The following is a 21,470-nucleotide window of genomic DNA, read 5'->3' on the forward strand; positions in this document are numbered from 1 at the left end:
TCAAGGATGAAATTTTGGGGCATCTCATTTTTCTTACTGATGTTGCCCTTCCGCTGACATGCATCACACTTTGAGACAAACTCATGGGCGTCTCTGAAAAGTGTAGGCCACCAGTAACCAGCCTGCAGGACCTTAGAAACCGTCTTGAATGTTGCAAAATGGCCTGCGTATTCTGAACTGTGGCAGTGGAAAAGAATCCCCTGCATCTCATTCTCCAGAACACATCTCCTGAATAAACCATCTGAGCATCTCTTGTAGAGGAAGGGATCATCCCAGTAGTAGTGGTTCACATCTATCATGAACTTCTTCCTCTCATACCCCTTCAGGTTTGGTGGTTCAATTCCAGCACATAGGTAGTTTGCAAAGTCTGCAAACCATGGGAGATCATCCTGAATTTGTCTCATGACACAGCAATCAGCCTGATCCAAATACTCATCCTCCAGCAAGGTGATCACATAGACATTCTCCTCGGGTAATGTATCATCCAGTGGTGTTTCAGCTTCCACTCTCATTCGGGAAAGATGATCTGCCACTCCATTTTCTGCTCCTCTCTTGTCTCTGATCTCAATATCAAACTCCTGTAGCAGTAAGATCCACCTTAAGAGTCTCGGTTTAGCATCTTTTTTCGTCATCAGGTACTTCAAGGCTGCATGATCTGTGTGCACAATTACTTTCGAGCCCACCAAATAGGACCTGAACTTCTCGAAAGCATAAACTACTGCCAGCAACTCCTTCTCAGTGGTAGCATACTTGATTTGAGGATCATCAAGCGTTCGGCTGGCATAATAGATCACATGGAGTTTCTTGTCTTTTCTCTGCCCCAAAACAGCTCCAATCGCGTAATCATTTGCGTCACACGTTATTTCAAATGGCAAGTCCCAATCTGGTGGCTGCACAATGGGAGCACTGACTAGAGACTTCTTGAGAATCTGAAACGCAGCGAGGCAGTCAGCATCAAAAACAAACTTCACTTCTTTGCACAGCAGACGGGTGAGTGGCCTCGCTATCATAGAGAAGTCTTTGATAAACCTCCTGTAGAAACCGACATGTCCCAGAAAACTCCGAATATCCCTCACTGTCCTAGGAGGCTGTAGGCTGGTCATAACTTCAATCTTTGCTTTGTCAACCTCGATACCCTGCTCTGATATCCTGTGACCCAAAACAATGCCATCTTTCACCATGAAATGGCACTTCTCCCAATTTAGCACCAAGTTCTTCTCCTCACATCTTTCCAGCACCTTGCACAGATTAGCAAGGCAGTCGGTAAATGAAGAACCGTAGACTGAGAAATCGTCCATAAAAACCTCCATAATGTCCTCAATAAGATCAGTAAAGATCGACATCATGCATCTCTGGAAAGTGGCAGGAGCATTGCACAATCCGAAGGGCATTCTCCTGTAGGCAAAAGTACCGTATGGACAGGTGAATGTTGTCTTCTCTTGGTCCTCTAGATGAATGGGTATCTGAAAGAACCCGGAGTAGCTATCGAGAAAACAATAGTAGGGGTGGTTGGCTAGTCTTTCCAGCATCTGGTCAATGAAAGGAAGTGGGAAGTGGTCCTTCCTTGTGGCTGAGTTTAGCTTTCTGTAGTCAATGCACATCCTATGCCCTGTGAATGTTCTGGTAGGAATCAGCTCAGCCTTCTCATTTGTGATGACAGTGATGCCACCCTTCTTAGGAACCACATGAACCGGGCTCACCCAAGTGCTGTCTGAAATTGGGTAGATCACCTGATGTGCCCTGGTTCGTGGATCAGTCCATTGGAGCCAACCAGCATGGAGATCAGGACGTTCTGAACAATTTGACCGAGGTTCGTTCATCCGACCGTACCGATCAGACTGACCAAGCCGTTCCGCGTGCGTCCCGATTGGAGCTTCGGCTGGAACCACGTCCAGACGACCTAGCCGACCGAACCACAGCCCGTCTTCCCCAACCAACTCGACATTCTAAAACCCACGGTCGAGCCAGACTTAGCTTGGGTCGTGAAGAAACCAAAGACGGACATGCATTCTTATCTGGCGGACCATCCGGACAGTCCCGCAAGCGTCCTTATCTTTACCCCGTGCATCCATCTGGTTCGGATGAACCTGGACATCTTGACTAGTCTTCTCCATTTTCCGTGCCTTGACCAGATCTAGTCTTCTCCATTTTCCGTGCCTTGACCAGATCTAGTCTTCTCCATTTTCCGTGTCTTGACCAGATCTAGTCTTCTCCATTTTCCGTGCCTTGACTAGATCTAGTCAAATTTATATTTTCTATGCATTGTTTTTCTACATTTCTATTTATTGTCTTTGACTACAAAACACTATAAATATGTAGTCCCTTTGATGAATAAAAGCAGTTCATTTTGGTTGTTTATTTTCGATTCTTCTTTTCTCTGAGTGAGAGAGAGAGTTCTTAGCTAGTTCATCGGTTTGAACCGGCTTGTTGATTTGGTGGTCAGCCAATCATCTTTTGTGTCGTTTGGTGGTTAGCCAACACACCTTCATCGTTTCTTAGGTGGTTAGCCTTAGATCTTGGGTATATCAAGAGCCATTCCGCATCTCTTGACGATCCTTTCAATCCATCTCAGTTCCAGAAGTGCCGTTTGCCTTCTCGGATCATATCCAACACCCGGCCAAAGCCATCCTTCCCGTTTTGGGCGTATCAACTTGGTATCAGAGCCACTTTGGCTGGTTTGTTTTCTTTCATCTTTCATCTTCTCATCTTCTCATCTCTCCACGTTTATTTCTTTTCTTATTTCTTGGATCCGGGCTGTTCCTTTACTCCCTTGTGATCGCCTATTATAAAAAAAAAAAAAAAAAATCGATAAAAAAAAAAAAAAAGTTTTGGCGTGAATCACTTCTGAAGAGAAATCCAGGGGGAGTGGTGGAAGAGAAACCCTGCTGGCTGAAGAGAAATCCAGCCTTAGGACAGTTAAGGCGGATCCATATCAAAAATCTCTTCATCTTACCTTCTCTTTTCTTTTTCTCACAAAAGTTTGTTTTGGGTTTTGATTGCTGAATTTTGACTGCCTATCATCCTTTGAACCAGTGAAAGAACTCTAAGTGACCATCTAAAAATCGTGAGCTAAACACTTTGAGAGTGTGAGGATTTTTATTTGCTAACTTTGTTAAGTGTTTCAGGATGTTCGGACTTCTCAAAAAATCAAAACCACTACAAGATGATGTCTACTTTCCTTTTAAAACTGTTGTTGAAAAGAAGCAATTGATTTTTGACAAGAGACAGTTTGCTTCTAACGAATTTGATTTTGTGCAGAAACAAAGGAAGAGACAAAACAGGTCCAATGATGAGAAGTGGGTCAGAAGTGGTGATCGTCCCTTCACCAAAGCCAAGAGAAGCAACCGTGTAGTGCTTGATCAAAACGAGCTTAAAACTTATGCTAGTTTGGAGAAGATGTTGCATAAGGCAATTCATGCTATCCGACAGCTCAAAAAGAAGGGAAACACCAACACTTCTTCGGCACCAAAACAACAATGTAAGTCTTCTTATCTTTCAAATTCTGATTTGAAAACTAATGAGATTTCTTTTGATAAAAGCAAAGCTGTGAAACCCACAAGCAAAGCTCATTCCACCAGGTGCTTCAAATGCCATAGGATCGGTCATTATGCTAACAAGTGTCAAAAGCAAAAACCGTTGGTGACTTTGGAGAATGAGAACCTTGAAACCGAGCCAGAAAAGGAAGAGCCTTTGCCAATTCAAATACCGGACCAAACTCAAGGTGAGCATTGTGCTGATTATGGTTCTTTTGCTTATAATCCTTTTCCTTTTAATGTTTCAGATTTGAGGACAAATCTTTTTGAAGAGGAAGGGAATGATGTGCCCTGGTTCGTGGATCAGTCCATTGGAGCCAACCAGCATGGAGATCAGGACGTTCTGAACAATTTGACCGAGGTTCGTTCATCCGACCGTACCGATCAGACTGACCAAGCCGTTCCGCGTGCGTCCCGATTGGAGCTTCGGCTGGAACCACGTCCAGACGACCTAGCCGACCGAACCACAGCCCGTCTTCCCCAACCAACTCGACATTCTAAAACCCACGGTCAAGCCAGACTTAGCTTGGGTCGTGAAGAAACCAAAGACGGACATGCATTCTTATCTGGCGGACCATCCGGACAGTCCCACAAGCGTCCTTATCTTTACCCCGTGCATCCATCTGGTTCGGATGAACCTGGACATCTTGACTAGTCTTCTCCATTTTCCGTGCCTTGACCAGATCTAGTCTTCTCCATTTTCCGTGCCTTGACCAGATCTAGTCTTCTCCATTTTCCGTGTCTTGACCAGATCTAGTCTTCTCCATTTTCCGTGCCTTGACTAGATCTAGTCAAATTTATATTTTCTATGCATTGTTTTTCTACATTTCTATTTATTGTCTTTGACTACAAAACACTATAAATATGTAGTCCCTTTGATGAATAAAAGCAGTTCATTTTGGTTGTTTATTTTCGATTCTTCTTTTCTCTGAGTGAGAGAGAGAGTTCTTAGCTAGTTCATCGGTTTGAACCGGCTTGTTGATTTGGTGGTCAGCCAATCATCTTTTGTGTCGTTTGGTGGTTAGCCAACACACCTTCATCGTTTCTTAGGTGGTTAGCCTTAGATCTTGGGTATATCAAGAGCCATTCCGCATCTCTTGACGATCCTTTCAATCCATCTCAGTTCCAGAAGTGCCGTTTGCCTTCTCGGATCATATCCAACACCCGGCCAAAGCCATCCTTCCCGTTTTGGGCGTATCATCACCCCTGCACTCAACATCTTTAGAATCTCCTTTTTCACAACTTCCATCAGTTTGGGATTCAGTCTTCGCTGGTGCTCTATGGACGTCTTTGACTCATCCTCCAAGTGAATCTTGTGCATGCAAAGATCTGGAGAAATACCTGTAATATCATCCAAAGAGTACCCCAATGCTTTTCTATACTTTCGCAATTTTGAAAGAAGCAAAGCGGTCTCCACATTATTCAGGTTAGCACAAATAATAACAGGATATGTGGAATTCGGTCCCAAGAATGCATACCTCAGCCCAGCTGGGAGGGCTTTAAGTTCCACCTTTGGAGCATTCTCCTCACTCCAATCTGGTTGGGAGGATGACGGTTTGACGGTTTTATCAGTGCTTGAGTCTTCAAGGCTGACATAGGCGACATGCTTCTCAATCGGTGAGGCTGAATCCAAAATCTCAGAAAATCCAACCACTTCTTGGTTCATGAACCCGAACTCACTCTCCCTTTGGGTCAATGCGACTTGTAGAGGATCATCAGTGTGCAACTCTTCATCCATTTCCTCCACCAGTTCAGTCAATGTATCAACCCAGAAAGTCTGTCCATCAATAGTCGGATTTTTCAGCACCTTCTCCACATTGTATCTCATCGCCATGTCTCCTAGACGTAAGTCTATATGCCCATTCTGTACATCAATCATGGCTCCAGCAGTAGCTAAAAACGGTCTGCCCAAAATGAGAGGATCTTTAGGTTCCTCTTCCAGCTCCAGAACTACAAAATCGGTAAGCACATATCCCTTTCCAACACCAACAGGGATGTTTTCTAGTACACCGACTGGTCTTCGCACTGATCGGTCAGCAAGGACCAAGGAGATCCTTGTAGGTTTGTAGTTCGTCATGCCTAGCCTCTCAGAGACAGAGAAAGGTATTAGGCTCACTCCTGAACCCAGATCGCAGAGACTCCTCTCAAAGGTAAGTGATCCAATGCGGCATGGTAGAACAAATGCTCCGGGATCTTCACGCTTTTTAGGCATGACATTTTGTAGAACTGCGCTACATTCCTCATTGAGCATCAACACACCACGCTCTAGGCTCATCTTATCGGTAAGAATCTCCCTCATGTACCTTTTAAGAGAAGGTACCATCTTCACCGCTTCAACGAATGGCAATCTCACATGTAACTCCCCAACAAGGTTCTTTAGCTTCTCGTACTCACGTTCTTTGATCTTCTGCCTTGGTCTGGATGGGTATGGAGCCTTAGGAACATAAACAGGAGGCGCCACATACACCTCTTCAGGTTCAGAGGAATTTGGCTTCGTTGACACGGGATCGGTCGATCCACATGGACCGGATTGGTCGATCTCCGTCCCCTTAGATCGTTCGATCTGTTCCTGAGATCGGTCGATCTCTTTCTTATTCGATCCCTCAATCGTTTTTCCACTCCTAAGTGTTACAGCATTCACAAACTCCTTGGGATTCGTCTCTGACTTCCCTGGTAGAAATCCATGTGCTGTTCTGCTGCTGGAGGCGGTTTGAGCAACTTGCTTTTCCAAAACTTTCAAATGGGTGTTCAAAGCTTCAAACTTCCCATTAAGCTCTCCATACATGTTATCCACCTTGGTGTTTACCTCTGCAGTGCTATTCTTCTGACCTTCTAGCACCATTTGCAGCATCTTCTTAATTTCGTTATCCTGAGAAGACTGTGACGAAGAGGCATTCCCTTGATCCTGGTAGTTGTTGTACTGCTGCCTTTGCTGAAATCCTGAGTTGCCCGAGTTGTTTCCCTGATATTGATTTCTGTTCTGATATCCTTGGTTGAACACACTCTGGTTCTGATTCTGGTTCTGCCTGTTTCCTGCCTGAGGGTAGGACTGATGTTGTGGATTCTCCACATTGTTGCTCCGGTAAGACAGATTATTTTGCTGATTTTGACTCCATCCAAGGTTCTGATTGTAGCCTCTGTTGTAGTTTCCTTGACCACCAATGTAGTTCACATCAGCTTGCATATCATTTGAATCATCACCAACAGTTTCTTGTGAGGAACGATAGCCTTGCTCCTCCACAAATTTCACAGATTTCTGATCTCTCTTGAGAAGCATCTCAATCTTGGCATTCAGCTCATCTATCTTCTTGGATTCATAACCAACACCCTTCTGGCTGGTGTCAAACCTTGACTTGCGGTTTGCTTTGCTGGATGACAGGTTGTTCAGCAAGGTGTAAGCTTCTTCAACAGTCTTGGTCATGAAATCACCATTACTTGCTGTGTCCATGGCATCTTGACTCTCTTCATGAACTCCATTATAGAAAATGTTCAGCAAGCTCACATCAGTATAACCATGGTGAGGGCAGTCCTGTGTGTACTCCTTGAAACGCTCCCAAGCCTCATGAAAGCTTTCTGAATCAAGCTGCTGAAAGCTTCCAATTCTGCTTCTCAGATATGTGGACCTTGATTTGGTGAAGAAATGCTGTAGAAAAGCAGCTCTTGTCTCTTCCCATGTAGTAAGAGATCCTGGAGGGATGGACTTTAACCATCTGATAGCTTTATCAGCTAAGGAAAACGGGAACAACCTGCATTTCAAAGCGCCTTGAGGAACTCCATTATGTCTGCTGGTGTCACAGACTCGCTCAAAATGCTCCAAGTGATACATCGGGTCCTCAGACGGGTTTCCATGAAACGGATTTTTCTCCACCAAATTAATGAGACCAGTCTTGATCTCAAAGTCTCTTCTCTCAATGGGAGGTGGGCGAATCCCAGAACGATTGGCATAGAATGCATCTGGTGTATCATAATGTGCAATCGTCATCCTAGGTATGCCATAGTCTCCAGCCTGTTGTCTTGCAGCTACACCAGCCTGCTGATTATCACCAGCATTGTTGCCTTCTCGTTCATCTACAGGAATTGGATTTTGCGGGTTGTCCTGAAACTGGTCTTCTTGATGTTTAGCCATTTCAACCTCTTCAGCGGACTCAAGTCTTTTCTTTTTCACTTGTCTCTCTAGGCGGCCGAGCTCTAACTCCAAAGGTATTAAATTCGATGATCTTTTGCTTCTAGTATGAAATCCGCTCATTCACCTGAAAACACAAACAGAAAGAGAAAGACAGAAACATTAGACAAAATAAAAATGCTATAGTCTTAAACTGATCATTAACTCTAGGGTGACCAAATGGTCCCCGGCAACGGCGCCAAAAACTTGATGTATCGAGTTTTAACCCGATTATCTAACTGCAAGTGCACAGTAAAGTACGCAGTAGTAATGCGGGATCGAATCCACAGGGACCGATGATCACACGTAGAGTTGCAGACAAGTTAATAGCTACAGCGAACGAAGATATATTTTTGATGGTTTTTATTTAATTTTCTTTAGTGTCACAAAACATAAACAAGCTGTAAAAAAAAGATGATTTAAACGATTTGAAAACTATTTTAAAACAAACGTTGGGCATTGGGAATTCTCAGAGATTTCTTTTTAATCAAGATACAATTAATGGCAGACACATGGATATATTAAGAACCGTCTAGAACTCAAACACGATATTAGAATTAACCTACTTCCGTAGCGCTAATTCTCTATGTTATAGAAATCTCCACACTAACTTCCGCTGAGTTTCAATTTCTAAACAAGCATTAAGAACATGTTCAATATGTTCACAAAGCGCAATAACATCAACTTCCGAGGGTTAAGGACACTTTACTCATCTAAAGTATTTTCGGAAGTTCAAACAATCACTTTCGGTGCATCAAACAATCTGATATCATGAACTAAGTGATCAATTCAGTTCAAGCAGTAAGAAATCCATTAGATGAAGAACCAAAACGTAATCCCTTAGTCTACACACGTTTTATGAATCAAAACATCAAGAAATCCCCTATGAGAACCCCTAAACCCAACTAGATGACTACTCACACATAACTAAGCAAGAACCACACGATTTTGATGAAGAAAACATGATAAGATTGTATTAAAACAGAGTAAAGGTTCAGAAGATCTTCTCCAAATGGTTTTGAGATGAACTCCTTTACAAATCTTCACAAATCACACAAAACAAGTTACAAAACTCTCAAATCTCTCTCAAGAACTTGTAAATCTCCTTCTTGGTCGTCCCTCCTCTTTTTTGAGTCCCAAAAGTCCCGTCCTTTCGTCCCTTATTGAGGGGAGTGGGTAAAAAGGAGTGAAAAGCTCATTGGTGCGTGTGGAGCCCGTAGAGCGTGGGATCGGTCGATCCTCAGTGGTCGGATCGGTCGATCTAGTGCATGAAACCGTAGCGACAAGTTCTGGTCGCTACGCATGTCGCTACAATTCACGGCTTTTCTTCTTAGCTCTGGATCGGTCGATACACAGACAATGGATCGGTCGATCTATGTCCTGTGCGATCAATACTTCTCATTCGGTCCATTGTTCGGTCCATCTTGCTTCTGAATAAATCCCGAATGCGTTCTTTTCTTGCAAGCTATCTAGTAACCTGCATATTACACTTAAGAACACCAAAACGCATCAAATAGACCAAAACATTAATTAAAACCTACCATTTAATTGCTCCAAAATGAGTTTAAAACCGTTAAAAACACGGAATATCACTTAGCTACAGCATGAGCAATTGTTAAGGTGAAAGAGGGCACGATTGATCTCCATTTGGGTAAAGGGCATGTTCTCCACTTTGACATCAGAAAGAAAATGAAGAAACTAACTGTGTTCGGGCAAGCCTTCTACATTGAAGAGATGGGAACTCTTACTGATGAGCACCTTGAAGAGTTACCACCTGAGGACGACGAGGAGGGAGCATCTCCCTCTACTCATTCTCCATAGTAGGTAACCCACTACTTTCCCTTGTATATACCATTTCGTTTTTGCATATTAGTTTTCTCTTTTTGGGTATCTCTCTCTCCTTGACAACACAGAGACTGTGTCATTTAAGTTTGGGGGAGGTACCAAGTATTTGATCACGTTTGCTATGATGATTTGAGTCTCATGCATTGCATTATACATATATATTTGCACAAGAAAAAAAAATTCATTTAGTTTGCATCATTGGCATTTCTAGGAGAGTCTAGAGCATATAGGTTGCATTGGGAGCAATGACTTTAAATGCCTTGTAAAGAACACTACGTTGCACCTGAGTAGCTTTTGCACCTCTCAAAAACACTTGTATGCTTCGAGCCTTGAAGACTCTTCCTGAAACTTATTGATTGCTGAAACTCAGTCTTTGAAGTCAACTACAACCTTATTTGAACTGAACGAACTTAATACTTCTTGCTCATGGCCCCTTGTGTACTGAGTCATGGTTATACACACTTGAGTTGTCACATCCTTTATGCCAATCTTATTTTGACAAACTCTAGTGGTAGACCACTCCCAAAACCTTTCCCTTCTTTTAAGCTTTCATTGTTTGATGAGTGAGGCCCTCTTCGGAAAGTCTTACATGTGCATAATGTTCAGAGTATCGGGAACGACAATGCTTGATCTTCATTCTTGCTAGATTGGGAACTTTATTGTCTAGCTATAGGTGGGGGTGAGAGTTGTGATTATGATTTGGGAGCAATGAAAAAGGAAAAGAAATGACTCTTTGTGTTTAAGTGAATTGTCTTATGGGATAAGTAGAAAAACCTCTAGCTCAAGTTATGAAAAGTCTTGGCCCCCATTTAAAAAAAAAAAAAAGAAATAAAATATGAAAAGAAAAGAAAAAGAAAGAGAAAGGGGGCTAGCAAAGTTGTTAGGAGCTAAGTAATGTTTTGAGGTTGTGAAAAATCCCTTGTATATTTCAAAGAGAAGGAGTTAATGTTCTTAGGATCTTTTGGTGAGAGATGTGAGTTGGTTTTGACATTGGAAAATGATTGTGTGATTTGTATGTTTGGGAAAAGGGTAGAACAATGGAGATTGAGCATTGTATGCATGAGTTGGTCTCTTTCTTAGATATATTATGTGCAATGTCAAGGCTACTTGTTTCAAGAGTAAACCACCTTAAAGATCATATATCTTGAACCTCTTGACTCTCTTAGATAAAAGCCTTTGATGTGTTGTGATTTTGCATAGTTTTAGCTTTGTTATTTCATATATATTCATGCATTAACCTTACATTTATTTGCATTTAGAGTCTATTGCATGTACATTTGCATCTTGTAGGTGTTGGATGAATTGTTTGGAAATTTGGAGGTGATTAGAGCACAAAAGGAGCTTTCGAGGAGTCTTGAACCGAACGTGTGAAAGACAAGCATGGATGAAGGTCTTAAAGATATATTTTGAAACTTGTCTTTTGGGAAGACATGGTAAATTGAGTTAGCTTTACAATGGAGGTGGTTTCAAGTCGTTTGGAGCTGTATTGAGGGATTTATGATCAAAATACTACACACATATCAGTATGACATTCCTAGCGGCCACCCTAGCAACATCAACAATAGCCTTCGAATTTTAAGCCTTTAGACTCATTTTTATTCACTTAAAACCTATAAAACTCATTACTATTCATTATTCTTCTTATTTTTGGTATTCTAAAGGTGTGTGCAACATGGAGAAAGTGGAGAAAACTTTAATGAGTGAGTTTTATCTCTTTAAAGCTTGCAACATGGGGGATGGGTTGTCTATCATGAGTTTGGTGGCTCTTTTGGCCTAACTTTCTCTACCTTTTCTGAAGAGGCAAGACTACTTTGGCCATATGAAGGGGCAAAAGGTGTTCTATAATGGAAGAAAGTGGAGAATAACTTTTATGAGTGTGTTTTATGCTTTATGCTTTCACATGATGGATGTGTTGTCATCCTCCTTTACTTAGGCTATAAAAGAGACTGCAAGGGGAAGGAGGAAGACACAATACACAGAGTACAATACAACAAAGAGTAGAGAGTGAAAGTTTTATAGTTTCATATTTTGTATTTTGAGAGTTTGAGAAAAAACATTTGTTCTTGGAGTGTTCTTGAAGTTTATGTTATAAAGTCTTGTTTTCCTTTAGCCATTCTCTTCATCTAATTTCTGTTTTTTTTTTCATATATCATATCATCTTGGTTATGCTTCTATCCATCATGGGATTAAGTGTAAACAAGATGATTAGTGAGTAATCACCCTTAGGATCAATGGGTTAGGTAGATTAATGGGTGATTAGGGAAGAGTTAAGGTGTTCTAATGGTTAAATGCTTAGATTTCTATGCTTACTAAGTATTCTTAATGCTAGATTAATTTTGGCCATTTTAATTTAGATTCTAAGTGTTTGTAGGGCATCGAAAGTGTTTGCATAATGCTTGAATGGACCTAGTAAAGCTCTAGCTTGAATAACCAAGGAATTGTTGTTAGGATTGCTAGATGGTTAGTAGACTAGAACTTAATGTATGTTTGAGTGAACAAAACGAACGGAAGTTGATGTTTAGTTCATAATTGCATAAGGGTTTCTACCACGGGAGTGGATTAATCTAAATTGAATGAAATCTAGACCTATAGAAAGTTAAGATTATTTGAAGTTAGACGCCTTGATTTAGAACTATCACCTTGAAATCAATTGCCTATATACCCATTGGTTCTTCTTTGTTATATTTGAATTAAAACTCAAGTTATTTCGCACTATTACTTGTTACAAACAAACATCATTTGATTGCACTTAGATTGAGATAAATGGCTTGCATTCTTAGTGCTTAGAATCACTAGAGATTGGATTGACATCTTAAGTACTACAACACTTAAGGATTAAACTTATCCTTTATCAAGTTTTGGCGCCGTTGCCATTCTCTAGATTGATTTTGACATTAGGATTTGGTCATTACTTGAGACTAAGTCTTATTTTTCATTTTTAAGTTACTAATTATCTATCTTCATCTCTATTTGGATGACAGGTGCATGAACTTGAGAAGCAAAGGATCAACAAATCTTGCACCAAGAGTGGACAACATCAAAGCCTTAGAAAGAGAGTTGGGAAGACAGAGAAGAGAAAGAGAAAAGCAAGCCCACTTACATAGATTGGGGCTTGAGATGGAGAGAAACCCGAATCAACCGGAAGGTGTCTATGAAGTTGATGATCATAGACAAAATGTCCAAGGAGTTCCTCCTGGAGCTGCTCAAGAGGAACATGGCCAAGGAGCTGCAAACCTTAGGCCTCAAAATCAACAACGCCTGGGAAGATCCATTGGCACTTATGATCAACCTAACATAAATGGGAATAGGTTGGGCATTAGGGCACCGCCAGTTGCCAACAACAATTTCGAGATCAAGTCAAGCCTCATCAACATGATTGAAAACAACAAGTACCATGGACTTGCCTTGGAAGACCCACTAGATCACCTTGACAGATTTGATAAGTACTGTGGCTTGTCAAAAACAAATGGAGTTTCAGAGGATGCTTTCAAGCTCAGATTGTTTCCCTTCTCTTTGGGAGACAAGGCTCACACTTGGGAGAAAAACATCTCAAGTGATACTATCACCACTTGGGATGAATGCAAGAAGGCCTTCCTCAACAAGTTCTTCTCAGCTACAAGGACTGCCAACCTTAGAAATCAGATCTCTGGTTTTCAACAAAGAGGACTTGAAGGATTTTTAGACGCATGGGAGAGATTCAGAAGCTACCTGTCTCAATGTCCTCACCATGGCTTCAACAATGAGAGCTTGCTAAGCACTTTCTACAGAGGAGTCTTGCCTAAATTCAAAAGCCAGCTTGACACTGCAAGCAATGGAAACTTCTTGGGGAGGACTGTGGAAGATGCTTTAGAACTCTTGGAGAACATGACACAGAGTGACTCTGTCTACAATGATGAATATGATAGAAGAGACAGAGGTGGTGGAGGAGAAGATATGACCACAAAGAGAGAGCTGAAAGCACTTCAAGACAAGATTGACATGCTACTATCAGAAAAGACCAAGAAAGAGGAGTTACATATGGTTGCTGAAGTTGATAGAGTAGAATGCCAAGAAGATATGTACTATGTCAATGCTCAGGGTACATGGTACAAGAAGGAGCCTGACTATCAATACCAGAACAACTACCAACAGAAACCCTTCTACAACAACCAACAGAAGCCATTCAACAACTACCAGCCAAGACCATTCTACAACAATCAGCCTAAGCCATTCTACAACAACAACCAAGGTGGTTACCAACCCAAACAGAACTTCCCTCCTGGATTCTCACCAAAACCAAGTCAACCTGCACAAGACCAAGCTGGATCATCAACACAACCTCCACAAGAGAGTAGTACTGAAGCTATGCTGAAACAATTATTGGAGGGACAAGCAAGAAGTGAGAAACAATTAGGGTATGAGCTGAAAAATCTCCACAACAAGATTGATGGGAATTACCATGATCTAAACAACAAGTTCAAAGCCTTGGAGAACCAGTTTGTCTCTATGACAGCCAGCTCAAGTCGCCAACAAGGTTCCCTACCTGGAAAGCCTGAACAAAACCCAAAGGAGACAATAAAGGCAATCACCCTAAGGAGTGGAAGAGAGTTGCCTCCTAAAGTTCTCATTAAGGATAATGAGAAACAAGGTGGGGAGGTGGTCATCAATGTAGATGATGATGTGGTGATTGTGGATGAGAAGACTAATGAGGAAATCTTGGAGAAGATAGTTGAAGCTAAGGGCAAGAGAAAGATTGGAGAGGAGAAAGTTGAGAACAAAAATGAGGCTGCTACATCAACAAAGGAGAAATTGTTCACTCCTCCTCCCTATGAGCCAAAGCTTCCCTTTCCTGGAAGATTCAAGAAGCAACTCCTAGAGAAGTACAAAGCCTTGTTTGACAAGCAAATGAGTGAAGTTCATCTCACCATGCCCATAATTGATGCATTTATGCTGGTTCCACAATACAGCAAGTTCTTGAAAGATGCTGTAGAACAAAAGAAGAAAGAGATGGAAGGGATGGTGATTCTTACTCATGAGTGCAGCGCCATTATTCAGAGACTGACTGTCCCAAGGAAGCTAGAAGACCCTGGTAGTTTCACCCTGCCATGCGCCATTGGACCTTTGACATTTGAGAGATGTCTATGTGATTTGGGAGCAAGTGTCAGCCTCATGCCACTATCCATTGCCAAGAAGCTTGGGTTTACACAATATAAAAAGTGCAAGATCTCTTTGGTGCTAGCTGATCGATCTGTCAAGCTCCCCATTGGCATCCTAGAAGATCTTCCTGTCAAGATAGGAAATTGTGAAGTGCCTACTGACTTTGTAGTGCTTGAGATGGATGAAGAGCCTAGAGATCCTTTGATCTTTGGAAGACCTTTCTTGGCAACTGCTGGAGCAATGGTGAATGTGAGAGATGGCACAATTGATCTCCACCTTGAAAAAGATCACACTCTCCATTTTGATATCAAGGAGATGATGAAGAAGCCCACAACTCAAAGAGAAATATTCTACATTGATGAGATGGATGTCTTGGCTGATGATTTCCTTGAGGAGTTAGCGATTGAGGACTCTCTTCAACATGCCCTGACCATTGAAAGAGAGACCCAAATGATTGAAAACAAGGAGAGTGATGAGCTAGTAAGAAGGCTAGATGTTCACCTTGAGGAGGATGGAGAAGATGAGTTCATGGAGTTGCCACAAGTGACTCAACATGCTGCCTCAGCAGACATTCAAGAGAACCTCCATGAAGCTGATTGGAGTGAGCTCAAGGCACCAAAAGTGGAGCTTAAACCTCTTCCCGATGGTGTAAGGTATGCTTTCCTTGGACCTAATGAGACATATCCTGTCATTGTGAGTAGTGAGCTGACTGAGAATGAATTGTCTATGCTTTTAAATGAACTTAAAAAGTATAGAAAAGCACTAGGATACTCACTTGATGACATTAAAGGAATCTCACCATCTTTGTGCATGCATAGGATACATCTAGAGGATGAATCTAAAACTTCAATTGAACACCAAAGAAGATTAAATCCTAATTTGAAAGATGTTGTTAAAAAAGAGATAATCAAATTGTTAGATGCTGGTGTGATCTATCCTATCTCTGATAGCAATTGGGTTTCACCTGTGCATGTAGTTCCTAAAAAGGGTGGCATAACAGTTGTTAAGAACGAAAATGATGAGTTAATACCAACAAGAACAATAACTGGACATAGGATGTGCATTGACTATCGAAAACTGAATGCAGCCTCTAGAAAGGATCATTTCCCTTTACCATTCATTGATCAGATGTTAGAGAGGCTAGCTAACCATCCCTATTATTGTTTCCTTGATGGATACTCTGGATTTTTCCAAATCCCTATACACCCAAATGACCAAGAGAAAACGACATTCACTTGTCCTTATGGTACCTTTGCATATCGAAGGATGCCATTTGGACTGTGCAATGCACCAGCAACATTCCAAAGAGCAATGATGTCGATTTTCTCTGATCTTATTGAGGATGTAATGGAGGTGTTTATGGATGATTTTTCTGTATACGGTTCTTCGTTTGCTACTTGTTTGTCAAATCTTTGCAGGGTATTACAGAGATGTGAGGACACTAACCTGGTGCTCAATTGGGAGAAGTGTCACTTCATGGTCAAGGAAGGGATTGTTCTTGGACACAAAGTTTCTGAGAAAGGAATTGAAGTGGACAAAGCCAAGATAGATGTCATGGTTGGTCTAGCTCCACCAAGAACAGTGAAGGATATAAGAAGCTTCCTTGGCCATGCTGGTTTCTACAGAAGGTTCATCAAAGACTTCTCCAAAATAGCTAGACCATTGACCAAGCTGCTGTGCAAGGAGATCATCTTCAACTTTGATGAAGAATGCCTAGAAGCCTTTAAGAAGCTGAAGGAGGAGCTCACCAGTGCCCCAATAGTTCAACCACCAGATTGGAGTCTACCCTTCGAAATCATGTGCGACGCCAGTGACTATGCTGTGGGGGCAGTCTTGGGGCAAAAGAAGGACAAGAAGACACATGTGATCTACTATGCTAGTAGAACACTTGATGATGCCCAAATGAAGTATGCCACAACTGAGAAGGAGCTGTTGGCAATTGTCTATGCCTTCGAGAAGTTCAGGAGCTACCTGGTAGGGTCTAAGGTCATTGTATACACTGATCATGCTGCACTACGACATCTACTAGCCAAGAAGGATGCCAAGCCAAGGCTGCTCAGATGGATATTAATACTACAAGAGTTTGATCTCGAAATCAAGGACAAGCCAGGAGTGGAGAATGGTGTAGCTGATCACCTTTCAAGATTAAGAGTGGAGTGTGGGATTCCTATTGATGAGGGACTCCCTGAAGAGCAGATTATGGCTATAGAAGCAATGGTCACAGCTTGTGAGACTGGAAGGAAGATTGAAGAAATGAAGGCAATTGATGAAACAGGCCCATGGTATGCTGATCTAGTGAACTACTTGGCATGTGGAAGGGAACCATTGAATCTGACAGGCTATGCAAGGAAGAAGTTCTTCAAGGATGTGAAGAGATACTACTGGGACGAGCCTTACCTCTACACTCTTTGCAAAGATCAAATCTATAGAAGAGTAGTAGCTCAAGAGGAGGTGGAAGGAATCCTCACACACTGCCATGGATCAGCCTATGGAGGTCACTTTGCCACCTTCAAGACTGTCTCCAAGGTGCTACAAGCAGGATTTTGGTGGCCCCATATGTTCAAAGACACACAAGAGTTTGTGTCAAGGTGTGACCCATGCCAAAGGAGAGGGAACATCACCAAGAGAAATGAGATGCCTCAAAATCCTATCTTGGAAGTGGAAGTGTTTGATGTGTGGGGCATTGACTTCATGGGACCATTCCCATCTTCCTATGGTAATGAATACATTCTTGTTGCTGTGGATTATGTCTCCAAATGGGTGGAAGCTATAGCCAGCCCAACCAATGATGCTAAGGTTGTCCTCAAGATGTTCAAGAGCATTATCTTCCCAAGGTTTGGAGTCCCAAGAGTTGTGATCAGTGATGGAGGCACCCACTTCATCAACAAACTTTTTGAGAACCTTCTTAAGAAGAATGGTGTCAAGCACAAGGTGGCAACTGCTTATCATCCCCAAACAAGTGGCCAAGTTGAGATTTCCAACAGGGAGATAAAGTCCATTTTGGAGAAGACTGTGGGGACAACAAGGAAGGATTGGTCTACAAAGCTTGATGATGCACTTTGGGCCTATAGGACTGCTTTCAAGACACCCTTGGGAACCACTCCCTTCAATCTTGTCTATGGGAAAGCTTGCCATCTGCCAGTGGAGCTTGAGTACAAGGCATTATGGGCTGTTAAGATGCTGAACTTTGACATCAAGAGTGCCAAAGAGAAAAGACTTTTCCAACTCCATGAGCTTGATGAGATTCGACTTGATGCTTTTGAGAACTCAAGGATTTACAAAGAAAAGACCAAGGCATTCCATGACAAGAAGATCCTGAAGAGGGAGTTCAACATTGGAGATCAAGTGTTGCTCTTCAACTCTCGATTGAAGTTGTTCCCTGGAAAACTTAAGTCAAGATGGTCCGGCCCTTTCAAGATCAAAGAAGTGAGGCCATATGGAGCAATTGTGCTTTGGAACAAGACCGGTGGGGACTTTACAGTGAATGGCCAAAGAGTCAAGCTGTACATGGCGGCCACACCTGAGAAGGAAGGAACCTCGGTTCCACTTACCGATCCCAAACCAGCCTAAACCAAAAAGGGGTAGTCAAGCTAGAGACTTAAAACAAGCTCACTTGGGAGGAAGTCCCACATCTATCCCTATATATATTACTGTTTAACTTGTGTGGTTTTTCTTTTGTGTGTTTGATAAGTGTGTTTAAAATTTTCAGGTGATTCTCCACTTAATCAAAGAAGAAAGATGGCCATCCAGCAAACCTACAAGTGTTAAAATTATTCAACTCCATCTAGCAACTCCAAGCTAAGTGTCTCTACAACCATTGGAAATATATAGTTTTCATGTTTGTTTCTTCTAGACCTCTTCTTTCACCTTGCTCTCACACAAGAGACTGTGTGAAGTAAGTGTGGGGGGGAGAGTCTACTTATCTCACATGTTTTCTGTTTTGTTTACTTGTCATAAGCATTGCATATCCATTTGCATAGAAAATCCATAAAAATTTGCAAAATTCCAAAAATTACAAAAAAAAAAAACATTTAGTTATATCATTTGCATCTTTAGGTTTGAGTCTAGATCATATAGAATGCATAGGTAAAATCCTTACAAAGGACTCATGCAATGAACTCATTGTTGATACCCTTTTGAATCATAATAAGTAGCTTGAGCTTCTTCTGAATTTCTTGTAGACTTCGAGCCTTGAAAACTCCTCTTAAGACTCATTGAATCTTACTCTTTGAAACCAACTCCGATCTTAGTTGACTTAAATGAACTTAATGCTTCTTGCTTATGGTCTCTTGAGTACTAAATCATGGCTTTACACACACTTGAGCTTGTATAAACCGTTTTACCAATCTTTTTGACAACTCAAGTGGTAGTCCATACCCTAAACCCTTCCCTTCTTTCAAACCATCATTAATTGTTGAGTGAGGTCTTTTTGTGAAAGCTTGTCATGTGCAAAATCTTGAAAGTATTAGGAGCGACATTGATTTGTTCTCATCTCTTGCTAGCATTAGGACCTCTTTTGGGCTAGCATCTAGGATGGTGGTTGGAATGATGTGCTTTAATTATTTTGATCTTGGGGATTGAATTGGGAAAGATTATGTAAAGGAAATGAATCAAAAAGTGTGTCTAAAACAACTAAAAAAAAAAAAAATTAAGAAGATAGCTCAGATTGTGTCAATAAAAACCCCAAAAAGAAAAAAAAAAATGGGGAAAAAAAAATTTTGAGCTAAGATACATAGTTGTTAAGACAAAGAAAAGAAAAGAAAAGAGTGTTCATTGGGTAAGAGATGAAAATGAGTGTATATTTGGGATTTGAGATGAAGAAAAGAAAGGGTAGAACTTAAAAATTGTCTAGGAAAAGGGTAGAATGATGAGAACCGATTTATGTATGCATTAATTGCTTCTTTTTTTTAGATAAATTTTGCATAATGATCAAGCTCCTATTCTTGAGTGTAAGTCACCATAGCAAAAAGTATTTGGACCCTTCTCATTCTTCACATTAAGCCATTTTTTTTCTCACCAAAACAAATGATTTGGACCAATTGGCAATTTGCGAGAATTCACTTATGATATTTCTTATTGAATGTGAGAGTTGGTTGATTTGAGGATTCATGATAATGAGTTAAAAGATCAAAGGAATTGATAGGCCTAGAGAAGTTAGAGCTAATAAAAACATTTTGCTCTTGCTATTTGGTATGATTTTGTAAGGATATCACAACGATGGCATTGAAGAGTTTCTTAAGGTCATGAATTTCCATGTGTGTATTGAAACATCACTTCCCATGTTCTTGAAAGTTTACTTGAGGACAAGTAAAGGACTAGTGTGGGGGAGTTGATGTGTTGTGATTTTGCATAGTTTTAGCTTTGTTATTTCATATATATTCATGCATTAACCTTACATTTATTTGCATTTAGAGTCTATTGCATGTACATTTGCATCTTGTAGGTGTTGGATGAATTGTTTGGAGTTTTGGAGGTGATTAGAGCACAAAAGGAGCTTTCGAGGAGTCTTGAACCGAACGTGTGAAAGACAAGCATGGATGAAGGTCTTAAAGATATCTTTTGAAACTTGTCTTTTGGGAAGACATGGTAAATTGAGTTAGCTTTACAATGGAGGTGGTTTCAAGTCGTTTGGAGCTGTATTGAGGGATTTATGATCAAAATACTACACACATATCAGTATGACATTCCTAGCGGCCACCCTAGCAACATCAACAATAGCCTTCGAATTTTAAGCCTTTAGACTCATTTTTATTCACTTAAAACCTATAAAACTCATTACTATTCATTATTCTTCTTATTTTTGGTATTCTAAAGGTGTGTGCAACATGGAGAAAGTGGAGAAAACTTTAATGAGTGAGTTTTATCTCTTTAAAGCTTGCAACATGGGGGATGGGTTGTCTATCATGAGTTTGGTGGCTCTTTTGGCCTAACTTTCTCTACCTTTTCTGAAGAGGCAAGACTACTTTGGCCATATGAAGGGGCAAAAGGTGTTCTATAATGGAAGAAAGTGGAGAATAACTTTTATGAGTGTGTTTTATGCTTTATGCTTTCACATGATGGATGTGTTGTCATCCTCCTTTACTTAGGCTATAAAAGAGACTGCAAGGGGAAGGAGGAAGACACAATACACAGAGTACAATACAACAAAGAGTAGAGAGTGAAAGTTTTATAGTTTCATATTTTGTATTTTGAGAGTTTGAGAAAAAACATTTGTTCTTGGAGTGTTCTTGAAGTTTATGTTATAAAGTCTTGTTTTCCTTTAGCCATTCTCTTCATCTAATTTCTGTTTTTTTTTTCATATATCATATCATCTTGGTTATGCTTCTATCCATCATGGGATTAAGTGTAAACAAGATGATTAGTGAGTAATCACCCTTAGGATCAATGGGTTAGGTAGATTAATGGGTGATTAGGGAAGAGTTAAGGTGTTCTAATGGTTAAATGCTTAGATTTCTATGCTTACTAAGTATTCTTAATGCTAGATTAATTTTGGCCATTTTAATTTAGATTCTAAGTGTTTGTAGGGCATCGAAAGTGTTTGCATAATGCTTGAATGGACCTAGTAAAGCTCTAGCTTGAATAACCAAGGAATTGTTGTTAGGATTGCTAGATGGTTAGTAGTCTAGAACTTAATGTATGTTTGAGTGAACAAAACGAACGGAAGTTGATGTTTAGTTCATATTTGCATAAGGGTTTCTACCACGGGAGTGGATTAATCTAAATTGAATGAAATCTAGACCAATAGAAAGTTAAGATTATTTGAAGTTAGACGCCTTGATTTAGAACTATCACCT

At 40.9% G+C, this 21,470-nt stretch overlaps 1 protein-coding gene and 2 non-coding genes across 4 annotated transcripts; 2 read left to right on the top strand and 1 right to left on the bottom strand.

Moving 5' to 3' along the window:
• The first annotated feature begins 7,042 nt into the window (after window positions 1–7,042).
• Window positions 7,043–7,149, top strand: LOC125584759. The gene has a single exon (XR_007321668.1). It is a non-coding gene; the product is annotated as a small nucleolar RNA R71 (small nucleolar RNA).
• Window positions 7,150–10,403: 3,254 nt separating this feature from the next.
• LOC125583358 lies at window positions 10,404–20,938 on the top strand. Of its 2 annotated transcripts, none has more exons than XR_007320387.1 (2): window positions 10,404–20,352; window positions 20,491–20,938. XR_007320387.1 is itself a non-coding variant. In XM_048750134.1 (2 exons), the coding sequence occupies exon 2, from the start codon at window positions 12,526–12,528 to the stop codon at window positions 18,244–18,246; it is 5,721 nt and encodes a 1,906-aa protein (XP_048606091.1). In that variant the 5' UTR covers window positions 10,404–11,063; window positions 11,202–12,525; the 3' UTR covers window positions 18,247–20,938. The 2 variants fall into 2 exon arrangements, 1 of the variants encoding a protein (XP_048606091.1); XM_048750134.1 differs by having other exon boundaries at window positions 10,404–11,063; window positions 11,202–20,938.
• On the bottom strand, window positions 13,168–13,274 carry LOC125584735. Its single transcript, XR_007321644.1, has one exon. It is a non-coding gene; the product is annotated as a small nucleolar RNA R71 (small nucleolar RNA).
• Window positions 20,939–21,470: the final 532 nt, after the last annotated feature.

Source organism: Brassica napus, chromosome C3, assembly GCF_020379485.1.
Source record: "Brassica napus cultivar Da-Ae chromosome C3, Da-Ae, whole genome shotgun sequence".
NCBI classification, from domain to species: domain Eukaryota; kingdom Viridiplantae; phylum Streptophyta; class Magnoliopsida; order Brassicales; family Brassicaceae; genus Brassica; species Brassica napus.

What these genes read in the sequence shown, in the direction of transcription:
- LOC125583358 (XM_048750134.1), top strand. Translation starts at nt 12,526, where the DNA reads ATGAACTTGAGAAGCAAAGGATCAACAAATCTTGCACCAAGAGTGGAC.